Source organism: Eleginops maclovinus, chromosome 1 (genome assembly GCF_036324505.1).
Source record: "Eleginops maclovinus isolate JMC-PN-2008 ecotype Puerto Natales chromosome 1, JC_Emac_rtc_rv5, whole genome shotgun sequence".
Lineage (NCBI taxonomy): Eukaryota > Metazoa > Chordata > Actinopteri > Perciformes > Eleginopidae > Eleginops > Eleginops maclovinus.
In genome coordinates this window covers 10,206,695-10,222,130 of record NC_086349.1, presented here as the reverse complement: position 1 = coordinate 10,222,130, position 15,436 = coordinate 10,206,695, and the positions used below count along the sequence as shown (strand labels likewise).

Here is a 15,436-nt window from a genome sequence, read left to right as displayed (position 1 = left end):
GTACAGGACTATGTGGAAAAAGACTGAGAGGGGATAGTTGGAGGAACTGACAAGATAGAGACGAGGAACTTAATGATAGTCAGAAAAAATCTTCATTGACAAACTGGGGTTCTGAGTATCTTTCTAGGTCATATGTAATACATCTTTGTCTGTCTTTGCTTTGACTACGTGTGTATGGGTGAGTTTGAGAGAGAAAGAGAGACAGAAGGGAATTTTATTAGAGATAGCAGCTATCATCCATATGTCTGTCTATCTGCCTCAACATGCCCTTCCTCTGTAGCTCAAAGTAAACACTGAGGAAGTCCGGTAAAACAAGTTGTGACCCACTAATTCACACAAATCAACTTTGACTGTTTTTGTGGAAACTTAAGTTTGGTTTTCAGGGTATATTGATTAAAACATTCAAAATGGAGCTTGAATAAAAATATCTCTTCAGAACAGCTGATTCAGTGACTCAGTTTCCAACCAAGGGCATACGCCAGAGTTCTCACCCGCACCAAGCCATGGCAGCAAATCACCCCCACCGTCATCCACCTTCACTGGCTCCCGATCAAGTTCAAAACCCTCCTCCTCACCTACAAGTATCTACATGGTCTCGCTCCACAGTCACTATCAGGCTTCCTCCATCCCTACACCCCTACACGGAGTCTGCGGTCCTCAGACACGGGCCTTCTCTCTATTCCCCGCACTCGCCTCTGCACCGTTGGTGACAGGGCGTTCAGTGTTGCGGCCCCCACCCTCTGGAACGCTGTTCCTGCAGGGATACGCAATGCTGCCTCCCTGGACATCTCCAAATCCTCACTAAAAACTCACCTCTTCAGCATAGCCTTTGACCACTAACTGATCTTAGACCCACGTTCTTCTACCACAACTGCCATTTCTGTTTTCTATTTTTTTTACTTTCTTTTTCTATTCTTTTATTTGCCCTAGTTTTTTCGTTTGTTTATTTGTTTTCTGTCTGTCCTCACAAAATGGAAAGCGGCCTTGGTTACATAGAAAAGCGCTATATAAATTCCAATTATTATTATTATTATTATTATTATTATAAAAAGTTCTAAAAGATCAACTGTGCCTTAGTTTTCCCGCTGTTTGGTGCAGCAGAGAAAATGCGGTTAATTGCAGTGGAATTTAATTTCTCACATAAATGAATTGTGTATGTACATGAACCACTTTTTGGGTTGTGTTTTATGTTCAGCAGCTCAAATTTGTTTATCCACACGCTGCTCATGGGGACACTATATTTTTGTACTTTACATCTCGGCAGCTGTTTCAATTAAAATTCAATCAACATTGATTTTTCAATCTCCTCCAGGCAAACTTGAGTCAAAACATAACTAAGTTGGCTTTAAAGAGTGTTGGGGATGTTGTTGAAACAGATGTGGTTCATTTCGATGGATTATAAATATTTATATACAAATATTTTTTAAATGTAATATGAAAACAATATGAAAGGGGTCGCTGGTTGTGAAAAACCTGCAGATGAAAGAGCTCTATGTGAGTTCCAACCAATTGTTATGCTGCTGGCCTACAATTTAACTTTTTTTAATGAGTATAACTGTTCTCATAGGTTTGTTTTGAGCTGCAGCAAACAGCCAATAGACAGAGTTAGGGACTAGCTGATAAACAGACTGTTGGCCTTTAGGAGAGCCAGAGATTTTCCTCAGGAGTTGATAAAAACTGAGCTTAAAAAGAAGGAGATGATCACAAGAAATACAAGGAAATAATTAAGATAACATTTTAGCGTGAGTATGTAGTTTAAGTGCTACTGCTTTTGTTGTTCCATATACTAACAGTTTAAGGGTTATCATATTGCCAACAGGTAATTGTGTGATATATAGCAATGGAAATCAAATTTCCAGTTAATCATGACATCCATAAAAAGCCAGGATAATTGGTCAATAAGGTCTTTGTCTACCTTTTCTATTAGGTACCTCAACAGTCTCTTTACACAAAGCACCAAGCAATCTGTTAAACATGCCCCAAAGGCAAAGCTACAGCCAGCACTGAATGTCAAAAACATGTTTTTTTCACAAAATTAGGCTCATTATTTAAAAGCTACCAGGATAATCCCTCGTTAATTCCACCTATTAAATCATTTCAGCCAAGAAGGCGAGATGCTGACGGCAAGAAGAGATATCATGTCAAGTATACTCTTTTAAAAACATGGTGATTTAACTTCATGTTCTCTCGGTAAGAAGAAGATCCTTTTTTTTGCTAATTAATGCCACGGCTGTGCGAGCAGCTCTGTTAAGTTTTACTTCCTCTATCAGTGCATATTAACTAGGGAGCTGAACTGAAACCCTGCAGTGTTCCTCCTCTAAGCCGCAGTGCTGAGAAGCTTGTGAGAGCTTCAATCAGCAGCAGACAATTAGCCCAAATGTATTCAGCGACAGAGGAAAAAGGGAAGGGAGTGAAACAGGGAGAGTGTGAGGCGGGTAGAATAAGAGTAGCTGTTCATCAGGCTTCATTATCAAATCACTCTGAATTCACCCGCTGCTCTTTCCCTCCTTTTAGAAAAGCCATCGCCCCGGGATAAGACTTCCTCTGCACTTGTTGTGTGTGAACATACCAGTGAGTGTGTGTGAATGAGTGTCTTTGTGTAGGCACAATGTTCTGAGACACATGCAGAGGGGCAGCAGTGGGTAAATGGGGCTAATCTGGCTTCATTGTAAAGACAGTGAACCACACACAGCACACTGCAGTTGTAATGTGACATTTTTAATTTGATTCCTTTCTTTCTCCAAGGCATTATCAATCCATCATTCTATTAGTACTTCTTTGTCTTGTTCATAACCTCTGTTTCTTCCTACCTGAACCTATTTCTCCATCTTGGTTTCTCTTGTCAATTTTAGTTTTAAGCAGGGATCTCAAGGACTGAAGAAGCCATTTAACAATCTCACACTTTTGCGACATAATGATTTGTGTCATTCAGTTCTATGTAAACTTGATTTTGCCTTGGCCCACTACGGGTGTCACTCCCAGGCTTCTTCACACCTTTAAGACTTCTGTACTCTAGCATTCGACAGACAGACCGCGGGTTTCTCCACAAAATATTGTGCAAAAGCACAACTTTAAATCTTGTTTTACCGGAGATGTGCTTATAAGTTCAATAGACGTCATTTTTTCAGTATGAAAAACATAAAAGAATGATTAAATAACTTAATAATTCTCAGTCAACTTAGACAAAAATCACGGCAGCCCTAATTATGAGTGTGCTTGATTTGCCAGATAAAATAATGACAGGCCTGGTGAGAGCCAACAGAAGGAGATGTAAAATCATGTTCTGAAGGATTTAATTAGCCAGAAATCTGATCTTGACAGCAGTCTGCCCTCATTCAGATACAGGCATCTGCAGTGACAATATTCAGGCATCACCAGCATGTTGGCTCAGCCCTGATATGTTTCCACTTTGCTAGAAATTCTTCTGGCGAGGCTCAAGAAGCATTTGCCTGGAACAAGTGTTACTTCAATGGGATGGGACATTTCAGTATTGTACTGCTTTACTTAGAGATTAACCAGACCCCTTTCTTTACCTCGGTGGACAAATGTACTACAGGCACTGAGGGCTCTTTAAGGTGTTTACTACAGAGAAAACCAGGCAATGACACCCCTTACTGTACAGAGACCTCTTAACATGGCAGCTTGGAAAATATGAAGTGCCTTTTAACACTCCAAAAAAAATGTCTCAGAAGTTTCTCTAAGAACTTCCATTTAAAGGCAAAGCAGAATGGACAAATCATGATTCATTCAAGTATGTTTTTACTGTTTATTGTACAGGGATGTTATTTTAATTTTAGGGCAGCATCTATTAATTCATTTAAGTATTGATAAAACATTCCATTACTTTTTTAATTGGATGGTTTTAAAGGCCATAAAAAACTGAAATAGTAAAAACATGGCCTATCACACTTTCAGCAATCCCATTGAGATTTCTGAATTGTACAAAAAACCTTAAAATTGATCAGTTGTACAAATAGGGTTATTTCTGTTTATCAATTAATGTTTCAGCCCTTGATACAGCTCACACAATACTGTTCTTAAGCAGATGTTTTTGCCTTTAAAATGGTATCAGCTTCAAAGGAACACTACAGTAATCTTTAGGAATAAATGTGCACTTTCACCTGCATGGTTATTCTCTCACCAAAATATATTGGTTCTTTTGTGAGCAACTTAAGGACTTTTATTTCCCAGGAAAAAGAGTGAGTCTTTTTTTAAATGTTCTGTCTCATTATCTCTCTTCAGCCTCTCCCTGTCCCACTCTTCTCCCATCTCTCATGGGAACTGGAGACCCACTTGTGTCCCACACTGGTTTCAGTTGCTGGAACAACATGGCTTATAACCAGCCTTATTAAAACACTCAGAGAGTGAGAGAGAGTCTGGTCCTCCCCTTGGCTCTACTCAGAGCTACCAAACAACCGCAGACCCAAAACAAAGCCAAGACCCTAATCCTCTTAATGCAATGCTGACTGGCTACTCCAAGATTATTGAGGAACTTACAGACCTACCAACTGTGCTCGAGTGCCACATTCTGCACCTTCCTCTGTGAATGTTTCACTAAAAGCTGAATACTTCAGGCATTTCAGGCATGTGACTGATGCTCACAGACTCACACTCATAATGAGGAAAGACTGAATCCTTGTAGGATTTCTCTAGTATCCTTTATGTGAAATTCTGTGATTTTCCATTATTTTCCACAACATAATCCGTTTGTGTCAAACATTTAAATGTTTTTTTGTAAGAAGAAACAGCCTGAGTATTTACCTCAGTTGCACTCACTGCGGAGACATCATCCAGAGCCATAAAGCTGCAGAGCTGTTAAGTTCATAAGTGCTTTATTCCTGCAAGGGGACCCACTAATTGTCTTTGATCACCATTATTACAAGCATCCAGTGGTGAGGAGCTTAACAATTACATTATATAAATCAAAATGGAAAGTATGTCAAATGGCTGTTATGGTCCCCTTAGTGAGTGTATACTCATATTCAACAGTTTTGTTGGTATTAGGAAGCTCATAGCTCAACAGTTGATAACTATTAAGTAAATCATTTTTACATTTCATTACTTTGGAACAATGAGGCACATTTTGGTGAGGAGAATGGGAAACATACCTGCAGTCATGTACATTATGTGCTTAAATTCTTTATTTAACCTACTTAATTTTGCTTTATGTTTTCTTTTCTATCAGAAATCTATAAAGGCCTCTAAAAAATGTTAATTATTGAGAAAATGCACATGAGATTTGGTGCTAAGCTGCGACAAATAGAACGAATCCGGTAATCTGCATCATGAATCATTATGAAAAGTTTAATAAAAATGTGCTTGCAGATCAAAGTTGAGCACAGTATCACGACAGTGTCAGTGTTTACAGGCAGAACAAACTCTGTTTTTCACCAAAGATATTTTATATGTGACGGGCGGCAGCAAACGCACAAGTGTTACTAAAGAAATCAATGATGGCTTAATTCCAAGCAGCTGATGAAGTTTGCTCTGTTTCACATGCCGACTGCTTACCTGAGTTAAATGGAGCCTTTATTTTACTCATAGGACAAGTCAATGGCTGCTGGAAAAAAGGCTTATACCACCCTGGCTGTGTTGCACCTGATTGGGCAGTACAATGTTAAATCAGGCAGAACAACTTAAAAGACATTATGTCTGACATCTGAATAAATTGATTTGGACAGGTTGCTGTGGTGATTGTTCAACACCATGTGATAAGTTACTGGTATGTGTGTGTGGTTTTTTTTTTTTAAAGGAGGTGAATTAGCACTGAAGGATTTCGCTCCATGTCTCCAGACTGGACAGGAGCCAGAAGACGAGACAGAGCGACTGAAGACTGGCATTTTAATACGATTAATAAACTAAATGCTACGTGTGTGTGTGTGTGTCTCGCTTTACTCTAATCTTGTGTCTAACACAGTGTGAGTGTAGGAAAAAGAACCACAAATTGCTGAGCAAAGAGCCGCCCAAAGTACAGCGTGTGTGTGTGTATGTATGTATGTGGGTGGTTTACCACATCCGTGCTGTTAAGTGCAGACTCAGTGAATGTTCAGTAATAGGGGTGTGTATGGATATATAAAAGGCAACAATTAAAGGAGAGGAGTAAGAAGAGAGGACCAAAGATAGAAAGAGAAGATATCAGACGGAGCGGAAACAGGACATTAGCAGCCTTTGAAAGCCAAACTTAGAAACGTTTGAGGACTAAAAAACAAAAATTAAGAATCCGCATGAGCAGCCTGCCAAAATGTAACCCTAACGAAGAGTGTATAAGGTGGAGTACAGTTGTTTCTCTTGAAATACACAACTAGAAACTACACAGATATTAGAAACTGACTACAAAAACTAGCTAGACTATTCCCAGTTATCTTGTCAGCTACAGTATTAGACTGCCAGAGCAGATGCATTGTATTGTGGTAAATTCAAGACATTTCGGAAGGTGTTAAAGACCCCTTCAGACTTTGTAAGAACCCGTGAAGTCCCAGGTGACAGTGAGATATTAAACACTTGGAGCAAAACAAAATGGATATGACAGAGGAAAATGAGATTTAGTCTGACAGAAGGATGAAGTGTGACAAACCAGTACGGAAAAGAAAGTGTTTGTGTGCTGCACAGAAAATCATATCAGAAAGAGACAGATGACGTTGCTGTGCAATGGAGAGAAGTGGAGTCAGACAAACAGCAGGCGGCCACAGATGGAGAGTTTACAGCAGCCATACTGAAAGGTAAACCAAAGAGAACTATTGATATTGGAAATATTCCACTGCATAATGAAAAAGCTTTTGCAAACAACTGAGAGTAGCAATGTGCCATTTCATGATGCAACACACACCCTGCACACTCTGTACAATGGCATGAAAATTGTTATCATGCCATGTACATTTCCTTATCCCCGGTTTGATAGAAAATGGCATAACCGATTGTGTGTGAGTTAAAGGCACCTACAGAAATGTTTATAGTCAATAAGCCTGATTTTGTTTTTTGTTTTTTTCCTTTCCTTTAGTGTCTTATATAGAGGTCTTTGTGCATGAACATGGTCTGCAAAGGCTAAAATCCCTAAGCTCCCTCCAGAGGGAGTTTCTCTCACACACACTACAATCCTGCTTCTTTTGGCTAGCTTCAACACATTATAATTGATAGGCTAAGGGATGGGACATCTCTTAGTGGTTGACCAATCATTACAGAGCCGGTCAGCTAACCAATCAGAGCAGACTGGGCTCTGGTTTCAGACAGAGGGTGAAATGAGGTGCTGCAGTACAGGAAGTTTGAGGAAAATAAAGACCTTTTTGAACATTAAAGCATGTAAACATGTCACAGAAGGGCACAACCATAATAGGGCCCCTTTAAAAGCTTACAACTGAAGTTTATTTTTCATTTAGATATTCAGTTAACATGCTTTAATGATGATATAATGAAAAACAACATGCCTTTATTTATAACATGTTTTATGTTAACGTTTTAGTTAACATAATATACCTTTGATTCCCATTACTGCTGGTGCAACATTTCACATTCTTCATGTGCCACATACAATTACATTTAATGCTATATATTATTTAGATTTAGGAAATCCTAAAAAGTGATAGAGTACTGATTATTTAAACAATCCATGTTTCGCTTTATTTTACAGTTAAGCTGTTAATTGTTCTGTAATTTCAATGATGCAGTTATAGTTCTCGCTTATACTGTTACATCCTTTTAAAATGGGTGAATCATTGTAAAAATGAGGAACAGCATGATGAGAAGCTAAAATGAACTTCTCTGTTTCCTCTCTGCTTTCGTTTAAAGTGAATGTTCACAGCTGGCTCTGGGATCACCTACAAATTTGGTTTTATGGGCATACAAGTGGCTCTAATATTTAATAGAGTGCATTACTCAGCCAAAATGTGCCCCCGAGTGCGGATATGAAGGGAGCCATTATAGACATTTATCCATGTAAAGCAGCCTCCACTGACAATTGTAACAGTGAGAGAAGGAAGCAGGGAAATAAAATGGCCTGACACCCGAAACCCAAAGAGGGAAGGAAAATTAGCCAGACACCAGCAGAAGAAATGGCAGCGTGACCTTTTTATACAAGCTGTGTGTGTGTGTGTGTGTGTGTGACAGTTAGTTGTGTGCAAACATGAGTGTTGCTTTTATGGTGGCGATGTGCTCTGTGCATTTTCGTGGACATACTGTACACCTGCAACGCCGACCATTTGTTTGTGGAACAACTTTTTAAAGCCTTTGGTTTGGCATGTTGGTCGTTCTCACCCAGAGGTGACCAGATACTCTAAATGGGACCATCATTTTCAAAATGTACATCATGCTTTATTAAAGAAGACTTGATGATTGAGACATAACTCATGTTCACTATGTTTAATTATAAATCAAGTTAAAAGTAGGCTCGTTTTCTCCTAGACTTCTACACAATCAGTCTTTTTAAGGCCACCAGTGTATTTGCCCTGCTGACATTTAAAAAGAATGCATATACTATATACTATACTATATGTATACCTCTTTAATGCAGACTCTGGTATGTCTGCTATGCTCATCTCCGTGGGTCTAAAGCCCCAGGTGGGCGACTATTGATCAATCACTGCTGTGGCCCTCCCACCCACCTTTCACCTACTTCCTGGTTTTAGTAGAAGGACTTTTCCGGAGTTTATGACCTTTGACCCCATCTGTTTTTCACAAAGGACATGGAAAAGGTAATTATGAATAGTTTTTTTCCATGCCTACAGTTATATCCCAATCATTCATGGCTTCATATTGTAAGACAATTCGTTTGGTTGCACATTTATCATAGTAGTATCCAGCGGCTCCCAAAAGTAACACCCAAACGAATCATTACTAGGACTAATAATCAGTTGAAACTTTATTAATCTTATGTAATTTTATAATGAGCAATGTGATGACATCATTTTGGGTTTTAGGAATTGTTTTTCCACTATTTTTGGCATTTAATGGATGAACTGGTTGACTGGTAAAATCATCAGGTTATCATAATGACAAGATAAAAGTTGCTGTCCTTTATGGTTTTTAAGCTATTTACCAAATGATGTAGTGACAATATTTTGATGTCATCAGAAGTCACCATGGTCCTGCATAAATTCCATTTGAAAAATGCATCAAGACCAATCATTTTTATCACGAGTTCTTTGGCTGCTCTTTGAATTAACTTTCAAATGGAAATCTCTATATCTCTAACTTTTGATTAGCAAAGCACATCACTCCCCCAGCTGCTCCTGTTACTGATATGAAACAACCATTATCATAAAAGTAAATAAAAACAAATATCTGGATGTTTTCAGAAATAATCCAAAAACCTAAAATGTATCTATCCTTCCATAAAGTATAGCATTTTCAACTATAGTGAAACGTTTATTTTAAAAGCCCCATTGAATACTAAGAATTTATAATAACCACAAGGGCTATAACCATGTGTTAACTTAATTTCCTATAATGCAATAAGCTTCTGGATAAGCTACATCTAGAAGACTTCATAAATTGGGTTCTGATAGGCATAGTCACGGTGTGTTCAATTACTAATCTGACTGCTGCCGTGAGTGGGTTGCTGTGAGTCTGAATCTACTGAGACCAAATGAAAGTTAGTGTGACACATCAGTACAGGGGCAGTTAGTGTTACAACAGGAGGTGTGCATCAGAGTATTTCGTTCATAATCAAGTGTAGGCTGTACGATAGACAACAGGTTGGAGTGTCTCATTTTGTGGCACTTGCTCAGCAGCTTTTACTCTTAGATAATATTTTGAGTGTAGCTGTACTTTTATATTAAAAGATTTCGAGGTAAATGTGTTTCCATGAGAAATACTAACAATTATATTCTGATTAACACAGCATTCAACATCATATTGACACCAATGCATCAGTTTAGGATTATAATGAAGCTGTGCTTTTACTGAAGGCTTCTGTTTTGTCAGCTAGTAAAACATGCAGTAAACCTACCACAGACAGCTTTCAGGAGCTGCTAGCTCAGCTTAAATAGTTTAATTAGTTTGGGCTTCAGTGATGAATGTAACTGTTAAAGTGTAACTGCAGCTTGGAGAGCTTTTTGTTGCAGTATCCAAACCAGTCTTTGCAGAATGCTCATATCTTGTGGCAACATAGAGGTTGAATTGAACTACAATGTACACAGAACGGCTATAAAGTGTATTTCATTATCAGCTTCTAATAATAATACAACACATTTCTTTGAGTTACATGCCTCTCAGTAGCATAATTTCATGCATTTTTAGACCGGCTGGCCTCCAGTGAGACCGTTCTTATATAAGCTGACCAAAGCCTTGGCTCTGAAACAGTTACAACACAGAGGGAGCTGCAGCTATTTTAGGCCTGCAGTGATTCAGCTTTTAACTTCCAAAAAAGAATAAGTAAAATAAACCTGCCATGGTATGCCAATCAAATGTGTTATTTGGGCTATGTATGACTTTGGCAGGAGGAGTAGGAAACATTTTTAGAATCAGTTATACATTTCCAAGTATCTTTGCTTGAAATATATGAGCAGATAGTAGATTTATGTTCATGGGAGAATGAGGGCATGGGTCTGGAAAAAGAGCTTCTGTGTGACCACAGCAAAGCGTCAGCCATTGGAGCTATTTTGGGCAATTATGTGGTTAAAAGTTTTGTCATCATGAACATCTTCATGTTAGCAAGAGGTATCAGAGTGCATCAGACAGAGAAACTCAATCAAACCACGAAAACAAACTCTCACGATTTGCTGCTCACATACACATATCTGCAGGTATACAAGCATGCAAATAAAGAATACATTACTCATTACTGCCAAATAAACACAAATGCATACGCTTTTGTAAACTATGAGAAGCGGTTTGTGGAACAAAAATGCAGCAGAGGCACTGACAAATGTTTTGTGGGCCTTTCTGACACATTGCTTTACCTCTCTGCTCTCACATGCTATGTGGTTTGGAAGTGAGGTTAAGTGTGACATCTGTGTTCGGTTTCATGCACTTCCACAGCGGAGTGCATAGCAAAGGGGCCTGAAAAACAGAGAATGATCCACAAGCAAAAGCATGTTGTTTTTTTAAACTGGACCTAGTCAGGTTATATGTTACATTTTGCAAATTAACTATAATTGTGTACTTTTGGGTTAGATGTTGTTGGATCAACTAAAAGGAAACACAATGGTTTACGGGTATAAGGAAATACCCTTACTCATTAGGAAGCCAGCTCTCTCTTTGCTTGGAAAATCTTGTTTTTCTTAAATAAAGTGGGGATATCACAGCCTTTACTGATGTTAATCGGTTTCCTTGTGTTCCCGTTAAACAGTGAAATGTTTTATGGACTGTAGATGATTCTCATCTACTGAGCTATTTCCCAGAAGTAAAAATAAGTAATTTTAAACTTCCTGAATGTTGTTTTGCTCCCAAGCAGCAACAAGTTAATTAATATTCCACTACAGTAAAGTAAATAGAGAATATCTGACTACAGTAGGTCTACTGTTTGATGTGTTGACAAAATGATTAAGCTTGTTTAGTGGGTTGAACTGTTTTTCAATCTTTTTCTTAAAACAGGGTCATGACCCAGTATGAGTCCCTGGTGCATATGGTGGTCAAGAGAAGATTTACATAATTAAAAGATTTTTTACAAGCTTGGGTCTCAGGATAACACCATGCAGCTTTATTAAATAGCAATTAAAAGCAATGTAATTGTATGTTTATAATGTCATTTTGTTGCCTAATTTTTACCTAGTGTTGTGTTTGAGTTGCATCTAGTTTAAGAAGTTGACTGATTACTTGTATACATATAATGGGTCATATGGCTTCAAATAAAGAGGATGGATGATGTATTGTTATAAGCATGGAGCTGGTCCAAATTTATGCATGGGTATTTATTACAGAGTTACTGAGTATCAGCTCAACAAAGAAGGCTGTATTTCAGCCGGTGTCACACCTCATGATGAAACACGTATGAGTTGACAGTAAACATATTTGGTGGTGTGTATATGGAAGATGAGTGTTGACGGTTAAGTTGTTGGACCAGTCAGATATGACTCTCGGCGCATATTTAATAACAAATTCTCTATAAATAAGTTGATTATTTTTGCGAGGGTCAACATACCAAACTGTGCACTTTTAAAACTGGATCCTGCACTGCACTTCACTGCACACATACACACACACACACACACACACACACACACACACACACACACACACACACACACACACACACACACACACACACACACACACACACACACACACACACACACACAAGTGTAACTCCATGTGACTGCAGGACTGAAAGCAACCACGTGAACAGAGTCACATCCCTCACCAGCACATGATAATGGGGTCATTTTAAACGACTCTTTAAATGACCCCAGCACTTCACACATAGCCCTTACCCACATACAGAGGCACCATACAGTCAAACAGTTGCCTTCTCCACTGACCTTGGCGGGCTTGCGGGCTCCCAGTAGCGGCAGAACAGGTGCAGTCCGTCGGCGTTGACGATGTGCTGCAGGTCGCTGTAGGGGACTCCCTGCGGACTCCGCCGCGGAGCAGCTCCTGGCTCAGGCATTGAGATGTCTGCAGAGAAAACACGGAGCAGCGATATCAACACATCGCTTCCGTAGTAGTAGTAGCTGAAGCCGGCGACGAGCAGGCAGCTGGCGGTGGTCGCGGCGTTCATTGTTAATTTATCAGCCGGTTTTGGTGCGTGTGTTAGGCATGCATCGCTAAAGACACGGTGTGTCGGTTAGGATATGATGGATGTAATGCTGAGCTGCATGCACACACATACGCACACGCGCACACGGGCAACGTTGTCAGACCTTCCAAAACAACCGGCGTTACGTCACGAGACCATATGCTCTGTTTTACAAAAAATCCCCCTCTATCCCTCTTCTTCTTCTCCTTCGTCTTCTCTCTCAGTTTTTGTATTTCTGTCTCTCGGAATTCATACCAATATCATTATGGTGCAATAACTACACAAAAATGAAGTGTTGCACATTGGTTTCTTGACTGTCAACGTGCACAACACTACATTACAGTGAAGTGAATAAACAAATAATAAAGAACATGTTGAAACTTTATCAAAGAGTGCATACGATATGATGATATGACAACTGAATGCATGTTAATTGAAAGGTGTAAAATAATATTCTTCAGTCCATGTTTACAAAAATCTATTTCACGCACGTGCACACGTGATGGCAGCCTACTTGGCATATAACATCACTAGAGAAATCAATATGAATACAAATAAAAACATTTATCCAGCCTACTTCTGCAGAACGGCACACAAAATGTATCATCTATGTATTCATCTTTTTCTCTGAAGCACACACACCCTTCCCCTCCCCATCCGTGGCATTACACGCGAGACTTCCACAGTATCATCAGGTCCAGCTGGATACAATGGATATCCACATCATGTTAAAGGCATGTGCAGCATAACAATGAACAGGACCGTGTTCACGCAAGGCGAATGCTGGAGCTAAAAATAGCCGTGGTGTGGAGCTATTTCCTGAGGGGATCGTGTGTCGAAATTCAGGTTTAGTGACAACCTAAATTGTACTTCAATAGCCTATTAATAAGATTGCCACCAGTGACAAAACAGATCAGTGCGTCTATCAGTGTTGTTATCCTCACTTGCAGCAACATTTCTGCTTTGCATCCAATCCTGTGCGGGGAAATATTGCTCATTGATTTTAGCTGCATATGGCAGGATCATAACAGAATAAATGGATAACAGTGAGAAGTGTGCAGCACACATGTAGAAATAATCCCACTGTAGGATGAAAGTAGTATGGCTTGGGAAAGCCTTGTGTTTTCATCTCTGCTGCAACCATCAGTTACACCTCAATGCACATGGGGATACTCTAGATAATGGGACCTGAGGGGGATTAGTGCCTGCATGCACCCTGAAAAAAGGTAAACGTTTGCAATTGGACTTAGTTTTAAGTAATGCTCATATTGCAGCCATTTAAAGAATCGATTAATCTTGACTGTGCTGATATCGATGTCAGTGCACCTGTAGTAAACACCCGTTTTGCCATCAATGTTATTGTCTGCGGGTTGTATGTGAAAAGACCAATGTTGAAGACCTGAGAAGCTGAGACATGTGAAAACATCTCTGCAAAATTACAAGTTAAATGATTTAAACAAAGGAGTAAAAGAAAAACATGCTGATCCTTAAGATTAAATACACTGGAGTCTGTTGTTATTGTAAGTCCAAAATTAGGTATAATAGGAATATATTATAGAGATGGGACCAACCTGTGCAGGAGCGTCTGCAGTTAAGTTTCGGCTTCTTCTCGGACTCTTTCTTTCCCTCTCTCTCTCAGTATGTCCCTCTCTCCGATACTCCTATCGCCACCCGCTAAGAGAAGAATGCAGTCAGCGCCGTTTGGGTTGAAACTAAATAACTATTCATACACACACACCCTCTCTCTCTCTCTCTCTCTCTCTCTCTCTCTCTCTCTCTCTCTCTCTCTCTCTCTCTCTCTCTCTCTCTCTCTTCTCTCTTTCTCTCTCTCTCTCTCTCACACACACACACACACACACACACACACACACACACACACACACACACACACACACACACACACACACACACACACACACACACACACACACACACACACACACACACACACACACACACACACACACACACACACACACACACTCACATTGCAATTGTTCCCCAGAGACGGTGATACAGCTCTCCTCTCGCCCCTTCTGTTAGCCTCATTTATGTAGAAAAAAAAAAGCTTGAGTCCACATGGTTCACATATTGTAAATACCAGACCCACTGATGGTCCTGTGTAAATAGCGCCATATGAAGATGGGCCCCTTTGCCTCTAATATGTGTTCCACCTGTTGACTGAACATCTTTCTCTTAACTAAAGATATTGGGTTTGTCAAAGTCCCATTTGTAGATCATAAAGATGTTTTTTGGTGGTTGGATCTAACAGCTCTATTCATGTTGTGTTAAGATAAGGTGAGCAAAATGCTAGGTCAATGCAGCATTCCGTTTTTTTTTTTTGTCACTAGGGGGCCGCAAAACAAGCTGTAAACATCATATTACAGTATCTGACTAAATAAAGCTTTTATAGTGCATATGTTAGATGTTAGAATGTAATTGGACAGAACAGAAACAGAGCGATGTTAGCATTCACTTAAAATCCTGTTTCTTGCCACCTGACAAGTGTTAGTACAATATTTACATTTTACCTGGGGTTTATCCGAGCTTCTCTGATCCTTAGAGGTGAGAAGAACTGCAGAGTTGGTGTTAAATGTTAGATCCATTATAATTATGCACATAGCGATTGGTGCAGCTTCATTGTTTTGGAAAGATCTATCCTGGTTTCAGACCTCTATATGACTTTCTTTCTATTGATTAAGGGCAGAAGGACAACAACACTTCAAACTGAAAAGTAATGGCGATATCAGATTTAACAATGAAGTGAAA

General features: G+C 39.4%; 1 protein-coding gene across 2 annotated transcripts in view; it reads right to left on the bottom strand.

Annotated features, from left to right (window-relative positions):
- Nucleotides 1-14,393, bottom strand: part of mgll (monoglyceride lipase) — a 33,356-nt gene extending 18,963 nt beyond the window's left edge. The window contains exons 1-2 of one of the 2 annotated variants that reach the window (XM_063886589.1): nt 14,239-14,393; nt 12,411-12,546 (exon numbers count right to left, since the gene is read on the bottom strand). In XM_063886589.1, the coding sequence (XP_063742659.1) occupies nt 12,411-12,538 (128 nt within the window). In that variant the 5' untranslated portion in view covers nt 12,539-12,546; nt 14,239-14,393. Of the gene's footprint in view, nt 1-12,410; nt 12,665-14,238 lie in introns of those variants that run through there. The other variant, XM_063886579.1, reaches the window with a different exon arrangement.
- Between the last annotated feature and the right edge of the window lie 1,043 nt (nt 14,394-15,436).